At 38.0% G+C, this 21,163-nt stretch overlaps 2 protein-coding genes across 7 annotated transcripts in view; both read right to left on the reverse strand.

The window, feature by feature from the left end:
- ORC2 (origin recognition complex subunit 2) overlaps positions 1–2,665 on the reverse strand; it is a 28,682-nt gene extending 26,017 nt beyond the window's left edge. Inside the window, exons 1-2 of one of the 3 annotated variants that reach the window (XM_070421801.1) lie at positions 2,451–2,665; positions 679–760 (exon numbers count right to left, since the gene is read on the reverse strand). The gene's annotated coding sequence lies outside the window, so the exon portion shown is untranslated. Of the gene's footprint in view, positions 1–678; positions 2,368–2,450 lie in introns of those variants that run through there. The other 2 variants (XM_070421802.1, XM_070421803.1) reach the window with 2 other exon arrangements.
- A 2,967-nt stretch (positions 2,666–5,632) lies between these two features.
- The window catches only part of HYCC2 (hyccin PI4KA lipid kinase complex subunit 2), a 50,002-nt gene continuing 34,471 nt past the window's right edge, over positions 5,633–21,163 (reverse strand). For 3 of the 4 annotated variants that reach the window (XM_070421808.1, XM_070421809.1, XM_070421811.1), the window contains 3 exons: positions 18,866–19,025; positions 17,964–18,131; positions 5,633–13,616 (listed from right to left, as the gene is read on the reverse strand). In XM_070421808.1, coding sequence (XP_070277909.1) covers positions 13,015–13,616; positions 17,964–18,131; positions 18,866–19,025 — 930 coding nt within the window. In that variant the 3' untranslated portion in view covers positions 5,633–13,014. The remainder of the gene's footprint in view (positions 13,617–17,963; positions 18,132–18,865; positions 19,026–21,163) is intronic. The other variant, XM_070421810.1, reaches the window with a different exon arrangement.

Genomic DNA, 21,163 nt, shown 5'->3' on the forward strand with positions numbered 1-21,163 from the left:
AGAGCTAAATCCAATCAAGACAACTAAAATGTAGTAGCAGGAAAACAATTCTGCCTATAAAGAAAGCTATAATCAACATACAGAATAGCATTAGCAGAAAGGGAATGGTTAACACATGAGTTTAGAAAATGTGCAACCAAAGAATACAGATTGGTGGATTTTAATTTCTGCTCTCTAGGAATTAATATAGTCCCTTCAGAGAAGTCTGTACATTTCACTGGTGAGCCAAGCCTGAACCAAATAACCCTCAAGACCTCCTTTTATTATTACTGCATTCTTACCAAACAACTTTACAAATATAAATACGGCTTTCTAGGTATCTTGGTAACTAAATAGTAACCATAAATCTTTCCAATATTTTACAGTCAGTTCTTCATTGAACAAACATGAGTTTGGCAGACAAAAGATTAATCAACTCTAGCTACTCTGACAAAAGTTAGCTTCATAACTTCTAAGACCAATAGCCTGACATTAATTAATGATTCCAATGAACTGCAAGCTAATCAGTTTACCCCCAAAATGATTTTCCCCCTCTCGTATAAATACTACTTTTACCTTTTCTCCTGACAAGAGGAACTACTGACTGTGCCCCTCATGAGTCAGTTATTTGCATGGAGACAGACAACTTACTAAATGTTGCAACTAGCACTTAAACGACTTGCCTTAATCTTCATTTACCTGTAAAGGCACTACACATTCTGCAGCTGGAAAATTCAGGTGCAGTCACCAGTAATTGAAACAAGAACTCAGCCAGCGTCAGCTAATAGGAAAACAAAAGCAACCAAACAAGGTGATGGGCTTTAACAAACAAGTTAAACAGATAAATGCAGTTCTTACAAAGTCAGTTATAATGACAGCAGAGTGAAGGGTAAAATGACCATTACCATTTTGGCCAGGAAACCTTAGTCACTGAGACCTGGATCGGGGGTGGATACAGGGAAGAGGCCGGATTTTGAGCACATACTGCGCTAGGCACAGTTTTGAATATTCTCTGTGTATTCTCATTTAATCCTCACAGCAACTCAATTAGGTTTATGCTTTGTGCATAAAGACAATACTTCATCTATGATTCAGTGAACACTGCCAGTCGACATCCGTTTGGTCCATCTTTCTACCTATGATATTGCTTATGATGAGAACATAGGTGTATAGAAAGTTTAACGCATCTACGTGACATCTGTATAAACTAAACTTACAATTTCTTTATATCTGTATAAAGCTTTTGTGAGGGGCTATTTGCCAGGCACTGTTTTAGGCACTTTTTTGCATACTGGATCATTAAGTCCATTGAGGTTAAAAAAAAATATGTATATCATTCCCCCCTTATTTACAGATGAGTAAACTGAGTTAAATAAATGTTAGGCACCAATTTTAATATCAGATAAACCCAGGTTCTGACCTTCACTCCCCACTTCGTAACTGTGTGGCTCTGGACAACGTTGGGGTTAGTAAATGAAATCACGTGCCCGGCGTATGAAAATGCCCATTAAACGCTCCCTGGTGTGGGTATTTTCACTCTAAACTCCCACTTGACCATGCAGATCTCTTGGACGGCAGGAAGGTGCCGCACAGAGGAGGACGGGGTGCTGTGCCAGGACCGCGCTCCCCACCTGCAGGTTAAGGGGGGACAGCTGTGCTGGTTCCCCTAGGAGTTCAGCTGTGATGGTTCCCTTAGGTCCAGTGGTTCTCAACCTTCTGGCCCTTTAAATACAGTTCTTCATGTTGTGATCCAACCATAAAATTATCTTCGTTGCTACTTCATCACTGTCATGTTGCTACTGTGATGAACCGTCATGTAACTATCTGATGTGCAGGATGGTCTTAGGCGACCCCTGTGAAAGGGTCGTTCGACCGCCAAGGGGTCGCGACCCACAGGTTGAGAACCGCTGCCTTAGGAGTTCAGCTGTGATGGTTCCACACGTCATGCGTCCACATCCGTTCCCTGCAAAAGCCCTACCCAAGGGCCCGGCTTATCACCCCTGCACGGCCGCGCGCTGACCCACTGGCTTCACTCCGCGCTTCCGGGCTGGGGCGCCCCAAGGGGGTTCGCTGCAGGGCGGTCCCGGGACGCAACCTCGGTCCCGCAGGCCTCCCGGGGCCGCTCCTCCGCCCGGACACCACTCCGCTCATGACGGATACCACTGCGTGCAGCCCTCCCTTTACCATCGCAGGCACGTGGGTCGCAGCGGCCCTGGCGCAGGAGGCCTGTCACAGCTGGACAGACAGACGAACGGTCTTCCTACAGGGAGCCCATCACCCCAACACGAGTTGACGGACCTCGGCCCGGGCCTCGCGCCGCCGACCCGTTGGCTGCGCTCCGCCAGCGGGGGTCCCGGGGGCCGCGGGCTGGGACAGTCTGGGAGAGAAACGGGGGAGACGCAGCGGCCCCGGCGCGTGTGCCACGGGGAGACCGGGGACCCGCGCCCCACGTCCGACGCATCAGGACTCACCCCACCAGCAGGGAGCTCAGCGGGAGGAAGGCGGGCTGCGCGGCGCCCACCACGCACCGCTGTCTCCGCCGGCGCGGCTCGGCCGCCTCGCGCCCACCGGACGCTGCCCCGCGGCAGGGTCGCGGCGGTGAAGGCGGCTTCGGCCGAGGGGGAGGCAGAATTCGGGTACGAGGAGCCGGAGCCGGGTCGCAGAGTCCAGACCAAACCCCCAGACCTTGGAGGGGGAGGGAGCGCCGCTGGGACACACCGAATCTCCCGCCCTGCTCCGGGGGCGGGGCTCCAGGGAACCAATAGGAAGCGGGGCCGGCCGAGAGCGACGGCTCTGCTGGCCACCCGGCGCCGACCTGGGGGCCCCGCCCACCAAGGAACCTAATGGAAACTAATCCGCAAGCGCGAGGCGGGGGCCTTTCCTTCATTCTTCCGTTTCCGGGGGAGGGAGCGGGAGGAGGTGGGAGTGCAGGCTGGATCCCTGGAGGTCCGCGGAGGTGTAGCGGCTTTAGCGGTTTCTCTGTCCGGAGAGAATATGAAAAGTGTTCATTGGTTTCTCTAGATACGGTGTTGTTTTTTAGGAAAAATATAGTAAGAATGAATTCCCATTTTTTTAAAAAACGAATGTGTTTTTGTTTCTCGTGTGGATTTTTGTGTTTTTTGGTGTTACTCCTCGCCCGAGGATTATCTTTTCCCCCATTGATTTTTAGAAAGTGGAAGGGAGGGAAGGAGAGATGCATGGATCTGTTGCCCCGTACACGCCCCAACCATGGGCTGGGAATGGAACCTGCGACCCTTCCGTGCACTGGTGACGCTCCAACCAAGCACTGGCCAGGGTTATTCACTATGTTATTACATTTTAATGATGTTTTCTTTTGTACTTTATATTTCCTGAGGTTTTCAAGATGAGCAAGTATAACATCTCTATATATAAGAGGCTAAATGACCATCCCACTGGCCGATTGGCCAGTACCTGACCACACACTGACCACCAGGGGGCAGACGCTCAATGCAAAAGCTCCCGAGCTGCGGTGACTGGGCAGTGGCAGTTCTCTGGTGACGCACCCAGGAACCAGAGAGGAGGGAGCCCAATTCCTTGCAGGGCCATGCGATCCCACCTTCAGCCGTTGGTTGTGTTATTGCTGGGGCACTGTCAGCCCTGATTCTGGTTAACTTACTGCACACTTGTTTGCATTCTACACGCTGTACAACAGCAACTTTGCAGAGTGCCCTCTCGCACACCGGAACCGCTCAGGGGATGTGGGAGAGCCGGTTTTGGCCTCACCCCTGCAGGCCAGGCCAAGGGACCCCACCTGCCAGAGGGACAGGCTCACTCTGCAGATGCCCTTCGAGCCATGGCACTGCCCTAGGTGTGGCCGGCCAAGGAGGGACTGAGGAAGGTTGGCTCCAGGGTGTGTCCAACCTTTCGCAGTCCCTCCTTGGCCGGCCCATCTTGCCCAGTCCCGTCCAGCCGGCCAACTTCTAATTAATTTCCTTTCAATGTGCACGAATCCGTGCACCAGGTCACTAGTTTTGAATAAAAGGAAACAACTGAAACTGTCGGTGACTCTCATCTTTCCTAACTAATGCAGATCCTGAGCCGAGAAAGGAAAACATAAGGCTCATGAGTTGCATTATACCTTCCTCTTCTGGAACTGCTAGCCCATAAGTGGTTTTGGATTAAGGCAGTGGTTCTCAACCTTCTGGCCCTTTAAATACAGTTCCTCATGTTGTGACCCAACCATAAAATTATTTTCGTTGCTACTTCATAACTGTAATGTTGCTACTGTTATAGATCGTAATGTAAATATTTGATATGCAGGATGGTCTTAGGCGACCCCTGTGAAAGGGTCGTTCGACCGCCAAAGGGGTCGCGACCCACAGGTTGAGAACCGCTGGATTAAGGCATAATAAAGAAATGTCATGTGCTTTGTATTGTTGGATCTGAATAAACGAGAAAACAGAGTCTTGATCTGATAAGTAAGGACTAATAGCCACAGGGGGGGAAAGCACAGAAGAAATTTTCCTAGGAAGTGGATGAAAGGGAAAAGAAAAAGAGGGCCTGGGCGCAGCCCTTCATTAAATCAACTTTCCAAGGAAAAGCTAAAGCATATTTTAGAAAATGCAAGGTGGGGAAGATGAAGTTTAATAACTAGAGAAAACCAACTGCAGGTAAGAGTGTGAGGAAACACACTTTCAAAATTCACCGCTGAAGGGAGTGTAAGTGATCCCATATAATAAAAGCCTATGTCTGGCCATCTGTTCAACTAATCAAAGTGTAATATGCTAATGATACGCTAAGACCACTCAACCGCTCCCTATGATGTGCACTGACCACCAGGGGGCAGACGGTCAACCAGTTGCTATGACGGGCACCGACCACCTGGGGGCAGATGCTCCAACTAGTAGGTTAGCTTGCTGCTGTGGTCCCTCTGATCTATACTGAGATGGGCCAGACATCCCCTGGAGCCCTCCTGCGGTCCCTCTCCAGCTGGCCAACCTCCTGTGTCTCTCCCCGCCCCGATTGTGCACTGGTGGGGTCCTTTGGCCTGGCCTGTGCCTTCTTGCAATCTGGGACTCCTCAGGGGATGTCGGAGAGCCGGTTTCGGCCCAATCCCACAGGCCAGGCCGAGGGACCCCACTGGTGCATGAATTTGTGCACCAGGCCTCTAGTACTAAAACAACGGCTCTTTATAAGGACCCACGAAAGGAAACTTTCTGACATTTCACTACTAGAAACAGTGTGCTTCATCTGAGAAACTGATTTTTTTTAAGGATACCAAAAATCACATAATCTTACTTCTCTCTGCTCAGAGATAAACTTTTACCTCAACAGTAACATACATGTATTAATTTTACTTCTGCTTTCATGTTCATTCTTATTTTATGGTGCTGTATGTAGTTTTATATATTGCCTTAATTTCATAAACTGCCTTAATTTAATAGGGTGTCATAAAAGGTTCAAGCATACAATAAAACAATGCAATGAAAGATCATTTTAAGGTATGAAATTTAGGTAAGATATAAAATTAACTCAGAGAAATCCAGTCTAAAGCCAAATAAAGCTGTATTTTTACTGTACAAAAGAAAATTTACATTCTTAATGTAACTAGATACAACTAGGGAAAAATTACACATCTCTTAAGAAACACAATATTTAACATCTTACATGTTTCTGCATTGCAGACTAATAATGAATTTTATACATCTTTATTTACAATACCTTAAAATATTTTTTCATCTCTGGCAGATATTTACAGGTCAACAGTGTCTACATTTCACATTTCAACAATCAACAATATTAACCGGTTCAGTAAGACAGTTAAGATAATGGCTTACATGCACCAATAAATATGATCTTAAATGTGCAGGGTTGTTTTTTTTTTTTTTCAGCTCTGAAAAAAAAATGAAGGATTTCACTAGTCCTAGGTTGAAAGAACATCAGTCAGTAGAGATCATATTTTCTTCATGCCTATCCTATTTAAATTTTCACCAGCACTACTTATTCTCTGAATACTTGGGAAGTTTATACCAAGCCATAGGTTGATGCTGGGTTAAAAAAAAGAAAAGGGGGTGCCGGGAGAAGAGCTGATCTGTATGTACATTCCATAACCTTTTATGAAGCTAACATGTGAAAGTGGGATATTTTCTTTTTACTTGTCCATTTTGACAGAGATCAGACTACATAATGCTCAAGTAGGAAAACCTTGAGAAACTGTAGCTCAGGAGAGCAAATTATGGGGAAAATCATCTGCCATAAATACCGTTTCACTTAACCACTTAAACTGACTGTAAAGCCAGTATAATTTTTAGAATAAAAGATTCATTATAAAGCAGTTGATGTACTTATTACAAATATTTTAAAACACATGGAGCATTGAACATTATCTCTCAATTCAGTTTGGATGATAAAACCCACAAACCTATATTAATAATTCTTAGAAAGCCAACTTCCTCTTTTCCAGATAGCTGGAAAGGAGTAATACATTCATTACTTTTAACTACCACCTGATATGAAAAATTAAAATACATAGAACCTGTTTGGAACATCAGTTAATATACAATTACATTTCATATTTTCCACAAAAAGATCACTCTTTAATAGTTTAAGTAAATCTTTTAGTTATTGGTCTATACATTTTTTAAAAAAAAGTATTTTAGCTTTTCATAACCCAATCATGTTTTTCTGCAAAGAAAAAAATATACCCAGTGATCATGTACATAAATTATGTAAACTTGCCAATTTAACCCATATTATACTTAGTAAAAATAATTGCCATTGCCCATTTGAAAGGTGCATTTCCATAATTTTCCCCTCCATTTTATTTTTTAAAAGTCACAATATCATACAATATACTAATTTTAAGAACCTGCCCCCTTTTTTATTCAATATTGAGGAAACAGAATCCTTTATTTGAGTTAAGGAGACATGAAAATGTGCCACAGCAATATTTGGACTTAACCTGTAACTGGTACTTTTGCTGGAAGTGTAAATGTTGACATTTTACTAACAATAAGAAAACCTCAAGTGGAATCTTGCAGATACTACTGTATATCTATGTTCCAGATGAAAGAATAATTTAATATCTATTTCTCCCAGAGCTAGAAAGCAGTCCTTCATGTTAAAGTAGCCTCATTCCTTAACAGGTACTTTAAAAATTATATTTGGCTGACACATTTTCTTTGGTAAATTTTGTAACCAATGAAGACATAAAGAATTTCATCTCATATAATTAACACTAAGCTGTGGACACTCAAATACAACAAACCAGATTGATATCAATTATGAAGTTGGGGATGGACTACCCAATTAAGTTCATTTCGCTTTGAAAATAAAATTTTTTAAAGAAATGATTTACTTAACTTACTTCCAGATACACGATTATTTTTTAAAAGATTCATTTATACTTTAGGCCACACCTAATTCTAATGATTTGGGTAAAATCTATATTAAACATAATAGCATAATAGCAGACATCTGAATGTGCCTTAATTTGTAAACATTTTCTCAAAAATCCAAAAGGAAAACATAGAACTTACATTTCTGTACTGTGCTGCCAGGTTATTTCACATCATTCCTAGCTTCCTGCTAACATCTGTCCTGAACTGTCTGCTCTTGTATAAACCTGTCATGTGACCAATGGCTACGCCTACACAAATACTGGAGATTGGAGTTAGCAAAATTTTGTGGTTTTATGGTCAGATTTAGAAGAAATGTGCCTATAAGGCAGGGTAAGTTTTGGTGATGATGACTCCTCTAATTCTCATGGCTTAGGATCACCACACAAATTTCTGGCACCATCAAAAATCTAGTATAATTTAAATACACATTGGATGATTCTATGAATATGATTTTCTAAGTATGTTCAGTGCCAATATGATATACCCATTAGGTATATAACACAGGTAATACTAAAATGTATGTCTTACATTAATAAACATGAACACATTGGCAATGGAAAAGTGTATCAATCTAGTAACTCATTATGATTTTACTTGCACTGTTAACAATTTTATACTGCATCTCATCTTCTTATAATCTGGCAAATATGCTAATATTTAGAGTTTCAGTTATTAATAATGTCTAGTTTTTCAAACAACTTATTTCTGAAAAAGCACTTTAGAAAAAATTAAAGTATTACAAATAAGGGTCACAACCAACTTGGTGGTTTAAAACATGACAATAATCATTCAACTTGAAAGATAAAGAGTATCATGTTCAGACTATTTAACATAGCCATAGTATAGAAAAGTTGATCTAAAATTCGTATAGGTTTTCCAACCATTGGCATGACCTATTCAACATTTTTAAACTGAAAAATAAATACTTAAGTGAAATACTGATTAAAAAAACAACAACATAATGTCCTAACCGGTTTGGCTCAGTGGATAGAGCGTCGACCTGCAGACTGAAGGGTCCCAGGTTCGATTCCGGTCAAGGGTATGTACCTTGGTTGCGGGCACATCCCCAGAACTGGGTGTGCAGGAGGCAGCTGATCGATGTTCCTAACTATCTCTCTCCCTTCCTCTCTGTAAAAAATCAATAAAATATATTAAAAAAAACAAAACAACATAAAACAAAATTTACTTTGCAATCCAAAATCAGAAACACAAAAAGAAAAAATCAGAAACAGAGGGATCTCCTTGCCAGTGTTTGTACAAATAGTGTGCTATCCCCTAAAGACACATACTAATTTTTTTTTTAATTTACAAATGAACATGCAGATAATTAAATGAGACAACTGATTGTCAACAACTAAAGTACTCAAAAATGGACCCATAACACACCTCAAAAAGTGAGGTAGGAAAAACACCCCAATTGATTAAAATATTCACAAATATAGTGCAAACTAACCAATCTGAAAAAAGTTATTTTCAGTATTCCAGTGTCTAATAAATAATTATAATTAATTTAAAGCTACTAAGTGGAATGTTAGAATATAGGTTGAAAATATTGAGCTTATATAGCTGAGACTACCACATTTAAAACATTTTACATTGTATATACACTTTGAATTAACATGACGGTCACCATTCCATTATGAATACAAACCTTTTTTAGTCACATAAGCAAATGTTGCTTTTATCTATCAGCTTTAAGCACAAAGGAAGGTTCAATCTCTTTTGACATTAGAAATTAATGGGATTAAATTTAATCTTTACTTTTCAATCCTCCATTGTGCAATACAATTAACCTGCTACCTAGGTGACTATGAAAGCTGGCTGATTCAAAAATTACTTTAAAATAGCTAGAAACACTGATCGAAGCCATTTCGTTGGGTTTATTTTTGCATTTAAATAAATCCCCAGCAATATAATCAACTATAAAATGGCAGCATTTACTGTTATGTGGCAGAAAATAGTAAGGCAGAAATTAGAATGAGAAAAATGTATCTATCTTTATACCTGTGGTATAGATACCTACATTTCCAACACTTCCCCATCTATATTTATTACTCTGTATTTTTCTGGATTTAATACTTTTCTTAATGTGCTGTATTCACCAACTACTAGTCCAAAACTACAGAAACTACAGAAATAGAGTGTTACACAACACATTTACCATAGTACGAGTAAAGGGTGGCAGTAGGGCATTTTGATGGGAGACAGTTTTATTCTGGCTCTGCTTCTTAGTTATGTGACCTTGATCATGTCACAACCTTTTTGAGCCTCAGTTTCCTGAGGATAGATGGGGGAGGGGAGTGTTGTTAGGAGACTAGCAAGATTATCTCTAGGGTCTCTGCTAATATAAAATTCTATAATAAATAGGCACAGAAGAGTAATTAGGAGGGTAGGGGTCAGGATTTCAAATTACAACCAACCCCCAGCCAGCTTCTAAAAAGTTTATTTAAAAATCTTACTTCTGGCCCTGGCTGGTTTGGCTCAGTGGATAGAGCATCATCCTGCAGACTGAAGGGTCCCAGGTTTGATTCCAGTCAAGGGCACATGCCCGGATTGTGGGCTTGATCCCCGGCGGGTGGGGGTTGGGGGTGGCGTGCAGGAGGCAGTCAATCAATGATTCTTTCTCTTCATTGATGTTTCTATCTCTCTCTCCCTCTCCCTGCTTCTCTGAAATCAATAAAAATATATTTTAAAAATATCTTACTTCTGAGTTAGCTTTTCACTTTCCATTTTAGTTTGCTTTCTAGTAACATGATTTTAATTACTGCCATAGAGAAGAGTTCCGCAAGCCTTCAGAGTTTTCTTAATCCAGCCTGGTATAGATGGCATCAAATTGTTTTATTATAGAAAACAAGTATTTTCTCCCTAACTGGCTGTTCCAAAGATAAAAGGACTGTCCCTTTTAAATGAACATTAGGAAGTATAAACTAAAAGGATGTTAAAGGATATTGCTGGCATATATTTTAACAACTATTGTACATCTAAGACATATTTTAATTAAATCCAATAAATAATGTAGATGAATATAAAAAAATCTCTTACAAAATTTGACTTATGGTTAAACTAACTCATTCCATTTAAACTATACCTTGCAGAGGACATAAATCCTGAACTAAATAAAATGTGGTGTTTTTTTTTCCATTAGGGCCAAACCACATCACTTAAAAGAATGAAACATAAATGTTATGGTTTATGCAACATTAATGGGTTATGTATACATACAAAATATATATGTAGACATACACATAAATGAAATCCTCTAAGTTGGAGTTTTTAAAACCAAGTTTTCAGGTATAAGATTTCTAACAAACCAAAGGGAGATCTTATAATATTTGTTAGAGTTTTGCTATAATTTGATATTATTTGGTATTTTTTGTGTGCTTTAACTAAAATCATATTAGAGTTAGATGCCAATAAATGTACAATTCGTTGAATTAAAAACAGCCTCCTAAGTCAACTGGGTATTTCTGCCATAAAAGTAAATGACCTTCAGCCATGGCTAAGATCTCTCGCCCTGGTTAAGTATAATGCTCTTTTCCTTTTATACCTAAACTTTGCTTTCCTTACTATGTTACAAATCTTTACACTTCATTTATTTTGGCTAATTTTTAATTCATTTATCTGATATCTCTTAGTTAAATTAGAAAGTAAGGGATACCTAAAATATGTCTTTGTAATATATACATATACACACCATATATATATATACACATACGTACACACACACACATATACAAATCAATAAATCTCTATCAACTTTTAGCTTTATCCTAGACTTTGGCAATTTCATAGATACTAGTTCAGGTTCTAGTTTTCCATTTTAATATGAGATGAAAAATGTTACAGACCACCAAATTCAAACAAGCATCTAATTGCTTTATAAAGATTATAACAGAAAATCCATTTAAGAACAAACAAAACAAACAAAAAACCTCTTACAATTAAAAAAAAAGGAGGGGGGAGAATTATAGGTATGAAAAGAATAAGAGGCATTTTTCCAGTTATTTTATTTATCAAAATGTATTATAGTTTTAATTGGTAGAGGTAAATTTTAAACTTCGTTAATTATGAGAATACTTGCTTTCTATAAATTCAGTATATTTTTCTTTCACAAAAATAAAATAAAATGTCTAAATATACAAAGCACTAATAGTTCTGATGTATTCTGTGGAAGGATAACACATAGCAGTTCAAGTCACAATATACTGATTTTCAAAAACCAACATATTCTCTTCTATTTAATCAAACATTAGAGCCTGAAACCCAGAAGAGGTCATAATGAAATTTTAACCAACCAAATGATTTTTTTTTTAACCAGTAATGCATTTTTGTAGCATAGTTACCAAATGCTACTTTACATACATTCAACATTTAGCTTACTGGCATGATTTCAAAGTTTTATAAAAATGAGAAACTTTTGCAGCTATATGATAGAAGGTACACAAATTGCATTACATCAAACACAAAGGCAGTGTGGTCCTTGTAGGAGAAATCAAGTCAGTACCCCCTTGTAGAAATGTTCCATAAAAATGTGTCACATTGAAGTGTCAGTGTTTTCAGCCAATTATCTGTCCCTGATGTATTTCCTTGGAGTATATATCAGGACTTCAGGTTTCTTAATCCAAAACATCTGACTGAATTTAGGTACATCTAGAAAGCAGCTGAAAGGGTTTCTCCAATAGTTTGACATCACAGAAAGTACTTGAGAAATCCCTCTCTTTACCTGAAGACGTACTTGTTCTACTTCAGTCATAAGCTCACAAAGAAAGAAAACCAATCAAAACTTCCCCTCACACACACAATCCCACATAAGCTAAACAAAGACCTCCCCTCCCTCCACAAAACCCCAGCACCAAAGTGTCAGTCATTCCTGGGAAAAAACATGCCCCTTGGATTCTCTGATTTGTTAGTTGTTCAAACTTTAAGGACAGAAATAACCTTATGTCCTTGTGGGGAGGAGGGAAGACATGTTAATAATGACTATAAGCCATTGAGAAAGTGCATTATCAATTATTACACAATCAACTGCCCTCTAGTGGAGTTGGCCACACTTAATTCAAATGCCTCGGTAACTAAACATTCATATCCTCGAGATAAAGGAGATGGGAGAAAAAGAGACACTCGTTTTAATAAAAAAGTGCAGAGTCTACCACCTTTCCCCATGCTTCTCAAGAAAATGATTGCACAGACTCAGAGAAGTCCAAAGTCATAGCAGAATCTCTGAGGCACTCCTGGTTGAGAGAAAAAAAATATGACCCAGTATTCATAGTTTATAGATTATGAGAACAAACCCGTTTTTTTGTGTGTGTTTTTAAAAGAAAGCCAAAGAATCATTTCATAGGGATCATATACACCATTTCCTCTAACATATCCTCAGTCTCACAGTGTTGAAATGGGACCGATCAGCCTACGACGGATTGCACATCACCCAAGGAGAAAGGAAGGCATGGAAAATGCAAACATTTTATACTGCTTCACAAACACATTCACAAGGAATAGGTAAAGAGAAGATATAGGAAGGAGGAGAAAGAAAACATTATTGCTGTTTCCATACAAAATACAGTATGAACATACCTAAACTAAATCAACTCTGATTACCATGACCAATATTTTCACAATGTGGGATGAAATTTCTTCTTCACAATGAAATGAAAGACGAGAGAGGATGTCAAAACTACACCTGGGATATTAGCTGCATATTGAAACTTGGGGATCGAGACTGCTTGGTTAAGGGGGCGCCTGGGCTGAGGAGCTCTTTACCTTCTCCAGCTTGACCTAGCCGGTCTTCCTGTAGACTGATAGTCGAGTATCGATTAGCATTACTAGTTGCTAAATTAGTAACTCCCTCAGTACCAACCCCAAAGCTGGTACCTGCTTGACTGCCATTTACATAGTCAAATGATTTACTTGAGGAAGCACTGGCTGTCCGGATTAGACTTAAACTATTGGTTTTTGGCACCACCTGGCCAGCAGGCAGACTCAGGTGTTTCTTCATCGGTGTCAGCTCAACTGAATCTAGACTAAGATCAGTAGGTTGCTGTACATACTGCCTGCGAACTACTGAATCTCGAGGGCTTTCACTGGATTTGATGGGAGAAGCTGTTTCTTTTTCCTTGACTGAATGCCCAGCTGCTACTTTCCTTAAGCTTCCCCTCTGAGAAGAGGAGGATGGTTTGGTCCCAATTGGCTGATTGCTGAGGGAAGCCCCTGATGAAAATCCTTCATCTGCATCATTTAGGTTTACCGACTCCTCTTCTCCATTTACCCCCTCAGCACCTAAGAAACAAATCAGAAAGACTCAGCAATAGCCAAATTAAATAAGAAGTAACTGTGAATAACAACTCGACTGACTTTATCTCTTGGGTAATGTTTGATATAGGTTAGCAATGGCTTTGTTATCAACACTGCCCCTAAATAATTTACGGGAAGAAACCTTAATCTACACAGAATTCTAACTTTATTCATTCTGTTTATTTAGCTTTAATAGTCCAACTTTTGTAAAATTACCCACAAATTCTGATAGTATGCTATCAGAATTTAGGATTATAAAACAATTTTAGGTAAAATACAACATTTTGTCATCATAAATCACTGTAATACATCCTTATCAATTTGAGGTGATCATATCTATTTAAATAAACACAATTTTTCCTATCTTCCTTAACCCACCATAAAATAGATCCCTTTCTAATTTCAGTCAACCAGAATAATGCAAAAAAAAATTTATCTGTAAAAAGCCAAACCCTTTTTAACAATAAAAATTTATATTTCTTCAACAGTTCACTGCTGCTAAATGGCTTTAAAACCTTTTTGATGGACATAGTAAATTTTCTAATTCTAAAAAAAACCTTACATTGCTCCAATTGTATTCCTTATTGTATTTTGTCTTATGGACATATTTAATCACTGGTTTCCATATTTTCTTGATCAATTAATGTGAAGAAAATACTTGATTATCAGAGGGCAAGCTAGGAAACCAGCAGGAATATTTTAAAAGGATTTTTACTTCATATATTATGTATTCTGTAAAATTTAAGATTTTTAGCTTGAGAAGTATTATGTTCGTAATCCCAAAATACTATAATGCCCGATTATGTTTCATGCAGAAACTGCAGTTAACAAAAGAATCCTTTTCTTTGGATTTTGTAAGAAGGGAAGAAACATATATATTTAGCTTGGGGTTTCCAGAAAGCCCAATTGTCTTACTGAAAGTATGAAAAACATTCTCTTAGAAAATAATACACTTGCTTCTTTCAAAAACTGATAGTGGTTTGCTACATCATTAAGTATGTTTACCAGACTTCGAGAACTTTAACCTGAATCTACATGCAGATAGCAATATTATAGTTAAGGTAAAATGTTAGGAAGGAAATCTAGACAAGTATTACCTTGTGATAGGGTTACCTAAGTAAACTATATATGAAATATTTAAACACAATCTTTATTTAACATAGTACCTGAAAAAATAAAAATATTTTCTTAGTTATATTTTCTCATAGGGATTAGTTATTTCCTTCCTTCAAAAGAAGAATGAAATAAGCTATCCTTAAAGCAAAAAGCACCTTGTCATTTTTATCCAGCAGTTTAATAATCTTTAATCATCATGCAAAGCCATATGAAAATGCAGCTGACACCACTTCTCTCAACCCCTTGTTCAAAAGAATAGGATACAATGTATCTCAAATAAAAACTTTAAATTATATGCACATGATATCATCTTAGCAATTTCCTTCAGTTAGTATAAACAACTACAAAATGCCCAAGAAGGGTTACTGATTCAGAATTGATATCAGTAATATAAAACCAGGAAAGAACAGAAATGTATTATTGGAGATTATATATATATATATATATATATATATATATATATATATATATGAAATTAGGAAAGGAGACTGAGAGACTTAGTGCTAGCTTCTGAATCCTGCCACATGCAGATCTGGTGCCCAAGCAATATGGCCATAAAGAGATGATGATAACATAAAAGCTACCATGCAAGAGAACCTACTGATGTTTTATATACTAAAAATGCTGTTTCAGTATAGTGGAACACTGACTATAATCACAGGCATCCTCAATTTAGTAATAATTTAAAATCAAGCTTTAAAAAAATCACAAATAAAACATTACTTGACAATCAGAATAAAGGTAGGTAATGGGCTCATAGTCTCGATTTCAACATACAATAAATACAGTTTTAATTGTAAAACTATTTAAAACCACATACAAAAAAATGTTTTCTTTTTTTTTTTAAGGTCAATTATCTACATTTATCCAAAAGCTCCAGCAGACTTCAGAATTACCAGAACTTTACATAGGTTTTGGTGCCTAACCAGTTTGGCTCAGTGGATAGAGCGTCAGCCTGCGGACTCAAGGGTCCCAGGTTTGATTCCAGTCAAGGGCAGGTTTTGGTAATTTCCTTCCTTTAGTTTAAAAAAATCTCAAGGAACAAAAGGTCACTGTGTGGTGCTCTCCCTCTCCTGGGCTCGCCTGCACCTCTCCATTCCCCTCCTCTTTGCCCCCGGTCCCGTTACCTTCACCCGTCTCTCTCCTAAGCTCCAAGGGCCTTTTCCTTCACCTCTGTAACTTATTTCCTGAGCCCATTTCTTCTACTGCTCATTTCTTCCACCTCTGTGACTTTCTAAATAAACTTTCATATACACATATATAAAGTAACTGTACCTTAGAACATGTTCCTTTCCAATATTCTCCCTGAGTGATAACAATACTATTGATGATCCAAAGAAGAAACAACCAAAAAGAATTTTTTAACCAAAAAGGATTTTTAACAAACTTTTCCATTATGCCTGCCTTTCCTTATAAATTTAGTTTCTACTAATACTGACTTAAAACTATAATTTAATCTAGATTAAAAGACAAAATAATTTTTGAGAAATTTCAAACACACTGAAATTTTAGACTCAATGAGAATGGCTATACTCTACCCTCACAAACTGAAATTTTCTGCTAGTGATACTACTATTTTGGTTCCTTTTTCAAAGTGTCTGACTGATCAATTGGAAAAAATGTTCCAACCTTATCCCACACTTTCTAGAATATCATCAAGTGTTAACATAGTACAACTACATTTAGCACAAATACTCTAACAATGGTAGGAGATACACATCAAGTGGCTCATTTAGTCATCTAGAATGTTAAGGAACACCTAAAATCTAATTAATTTTATTAAACAATGTCATCCAATAAATTCAATTAAAAAAGGAAAACAAAAAGGAATATTAAGAAATATGATGTTGTTCCATTTATATCAACTTTGGATTCAACATCTATTCACATATTTATTTTTATGCCTTTATACAAGATAAAACTGACTCCCAGGGATAAAAGATACAGAAAAAATGAAAAGGGAAGGTTGCGTTTTTCACAGGATCTCTGTAAAACAGCACCAAGTCTTTGGGTCCCTAGATCATGCACATGCAACACTGGTCAAGGAAGTAAGGTTAATCTGAGCAAATGGACAGAGAGTAGATTTAAATTCTTACTGAGCATGCTCAAATTTTTAATGCACCAAAGAGCAAGAGACTTCCTTAAGGTGGAAGTAACTGCTTCATGTATGTTTGATCTTTAAAATAAGTAAAAATATGTACCCTAGTCTAAAACTACTTGCTATGTTTCATAAATTAATGAAAAGGCTCCACAGTAGCAATTCATTAAATAATAAAAAAAAAAGTTAGGCTACAAGTTCCCTCTTTCACAAAGCCAACTCCTATGGCGTCACATGGAAAGCAGCAAATAAACACTTTCCTATCAGGGAAAAGTGTTCTTTTCCAGGTGGTGGTGGTGGTGATGGTGGTACCAGGGCAATGGGGATTTTTGGAAGAGGGGGGATGATTCTCATTTTGAGATACCTACATTGTAGAAACAAGATCTACAGGATACCTGACTTCTAAATAATACATTTCAATTCTGTTTGGAAGGTACATAAGATAATCATTATTTACAATAAATGATAAAATGTAGTGTGCACCAGGGTAGTACATTTATAGAGAAAAGATGTCAATGGTTCACTGGTTAGACCCAGGCAACCTGACCCAAAGATTATAAAAAGCCAATCAATACCAGTTTACTCTGTTAAAGAGGTAAGAAATTCTTATTATTGACTACCCTGGGATTACAGATTAAATTGCCGGCTCCACTTTAGTCCAATTTCTTAAAGATAATGTATTAAAGTTTTAAAATTCTCTGCATATATTTTTTAAAGAATAAATTATTATATGAATAAACTCACATTGACTAATAAGGCTCATGTCCATTGTGTGCATTTTCCCTCTCCTAATGTTAGAATAAACATGCTCAGTAATGAAAAATTCCAAGCATTTGCAGACCTTTTGGAGACAGGCCTCTGCTTTGTTAGTAGCCATGCCAAGCTGTTCTTTGATTACACAGGGATGCAGACTCCAGGCCAGCACAAATGGTAACTAAAGATTGTACTTGACCTGAAACTGGGCATAAGGGGGTTTGTGCTTTGCAAGGAGGAGCTAATACGCTCGGGGGTAGTGGAAACACACACTAGAATGGAAAATGTTCTGCTTGGGGTTAGAGAGCCAGGATCCTTCTCCAGCAACTGCCTCACTGACTTCTGTCTCCTCATCTCTGTCCTACCCTCTGTTGTGGCTGCTGCTGAGTTGGGCTCCGGTGAGCCGTGCTCAGGGGTCCTGCGCACCAGCACCTCCCCCTCTTGCACACGTTTGATCCCTAGGTCAGTGGAGCCGTGTTGGATCGGGGAGCCAGGAATACTCGAGTCAGCCTCGTTTGAGAAGTCAAAGCCATCTGGGATTCAACATATAACATTTTAGTGCTTTTTGTGCTCCTCTATTCTTTCTGAGCATTTTGACCCAGGCAGATAAGAGAATGTATATATGGATATGATATAAACACAAACACTATTTATATAGTTACATGTGTGTGCACAGCATACACACACATAAGGCAGCAGATGAACAATGTGAGGTTTGCGAATGAATAGAATAGAAAAATAGGAATCATTAAAATGGCAGTTAATTTCTCTTAGCCAAGACAGCTTGACTATTCAAATACCATATGACTATGAAATACTGCTGGATTCAGCACTTACTAAAAAAGGAAAAGCAGATAAAAATCTAAAAAAAACAATAATCATTCCTTTTATGGATAGCTTGTATTACACCATTAGTTTGGCCAGTTATAATTTTCTCCCACAATGCTCATACATGCACCTTTTTTCCCCCAATTTGGTAAGAAGCTTAAAGAAACTTCTTTCCTATTGTTATTCCTCGTTCAAAAAAGATAAAAATTAACTTGATCTTATTTTCTGTTTCAACATTCATAAGGAATTCTAAATAACATCTATTTTATTAAAAAATATTAAAATACATTTAAGTATGTAAACCATTTTAGTGCTTTTAGAAACTGAACCATTTTACTTTAATTATAGAGTACTGTAATATCATGTGCTAATATAGTCTATAAAAACAGTGATAAATTTAACTGAATCCATGAGTGCGCTATAGGGACTTTGTCCTCACCTTCTCTCCTCCATCTATGGCGACGGATGGAAGCTGTTGTGATTGCAGTCCGAGAAATCCTCGGCACTGTCGGAGTGACTTCCACTTTAAGTACTTTCTGGCCTTCTTGTGAAGAATCAGGAGCATCAAACGGCAATGAATTTTTCATGGCATTAGCAACCTAAAATGATAATGTAAGTCTAGACATATTTACACCCTATATACAATTTATACTTATTCTACACTTACTCATTTCCATAATTTCTGAATATGTATTTAAAATGCGTACTATAAAATATAAAAGTAGAATGTGTCAGAAATATTTGTATTTCTGTTGTTCTGTATTGTTCTAGGCAGGTTTTTAAAATGAGTTTATTTTTTTTTAATGTCAGTCACCTTACCATTTCTTGAAGTTATTGACTTTCAAAGAAGAAATACATTCCATAGAAGGAAAAATTGTTTAACATTTGAACCCTGACATAAGAAAAATTAGAGTAAGTTTCTGATCTTTCAGGAAATACATAACATGCAAAATTTAATCTCTGGTTAAAATAATTAGCCTTTTCTCCACTCCTTTGTTTCATAAGAAATTTTTCCCAACATGTCTGATATTTTGTCCCAACACTTTCTGCCCTCCGTAGAGGAGAGTAAAATATCTGGCTCACGAGTAATTGCTGTTGTTTGATTCATGTTTCTTTTAGAGAGCCAGGATACTTCTCCAGCAACTGCCTCACTGACTTCTTTTTATTTACTTTTTTTTTTATTGGTCTGTTTTCATTAATTTTTAGAGAGAGAAGGAAGAGGGACAGACAGAAATATCCATGAAAAAGTGACATCATCAATTGGCTGCTTCCTGCAGGCCCCTTACCAGGGATGGAGCCAGCAAGCCAGGCATGTGGCCTGACCGACAGGGAATCGAACCAGCGACCTCTTGGTTCATAGCTTGACACTCAAACACTGTCACAGTCGCCAGGTGGGTTTATGTTCCTTAATGGGGTAGTGCTCATCTGGCAAAGATCTTGAGATAGAGGATTGTCATTCTCCCTCCCTCTCCACTTGGACAAGGACAAGTGGAGTGTAGCAACCTAGATAAGTGTGCCTTCTCTACCAACCCAAACATTCTCTGCAGAGGGAGTCGGGGGCCTGCTTCAAGGTCTGTTGAGGGTTGGGGAGTTAAGTCTTTCAGTTTAGCCTTTATCAGTGCTAGAGATAATGCCTTATTTTTCTATTTGCCAACTATTTTATCTACTTATCATCTGCTCTAGATTTGAATAGAGAAAAGGAGTGTTATTTATTGGGCCCCTCAGAGATCCCCAATAATAACTATTCCAGGACTAGAGATTACTAATCTCTTTAACTATATTGCCTTGAAAGTGCCCCTCTACTTAATTTTTAAAATTGTTACAAAGATAAAAGCATGAATTTAAAGAGTCTCTCAAATGCAAAGTATTATTACTGTAATATAATTTTTTAAAAATCTTGTTATTCATTCATTTTCATGTAAATGTTAGAGTAAAATCAGGGGTGATGACATTAGAAAAAAATGAGAATTTAAAGTACAAAAAAAAGAAAAGAAAATGGCTTTAAAAATTGTACTTTTAAAACACTGTAAGTAAAAGTACATAAATAATTTTTAAAATACCATTATAAAAATACTGTAAAAAGTTTAGAAAACAAAAAATTGCAAAGAAATACAAATCATCCACAGTCAAATCACCTAGACAACTATTAGCATTTTGTATGTTTCTTTTTTTTTTTTTTACATCCTCATCCGAGGATATTTTTCCATTGATTTTTAGAGAGAGTGGGAGAGGAGAGACAGAAAGAAACATCAATGTGAGAGAGACACGTGGATTGGTTGCCTCCCTCACGTGCCAGGGATTGAGCCTGCAACCAAGGTACATGCCCTTGACCAGAATCGAACCTGGGACCCTTCAGTCCGTAGGCCTTCACTCTATCCACTGAGCCAAAATGGCTAGAGCAGCATTTTGTTTGTTTCATCTGTCCTATCTAGATTAAAAAAAAACAGTTGTATAATGTTTTACCACTTAACATAAGCTAGCATCTTTCTTTAATATAAATTTCCAAATACATAATTTCACCAAGCAAATATCGTATAATAACCATTCTCTGCTGTGGAACATTTAAACTGTTTTCATTCCTTTGAAATTAAAAATAACATTAATGCTGTGCTTACAACACATGATTAAAAAAAATTAAAGTAGTTTTCTGGGATACATTGCTAGACATGGAATAGTGGATCAAACAAAACGAATACACCCTCTGCTGAGGGGTGGTTAGAGTTGTGTTCTACTTCTA

The sequence above is a fragment of the Myotis yumanensis genome, unplaced genomic scaffold, assembly GCF_028538775.1.
Source record: "Myotis yumanensis isolate MYYU_CA2020_CCGP unplaced genomic scaffold, mMyoYum1.0.hap1 SCAF_8, whole genome shotgun sequence".
Lineage (NCBI taxonomy): Eukaryota > Metazoa > Chordata > Mammalia > Chiroptera > Vespertilionidae > Myotis > Myotis yumanensis.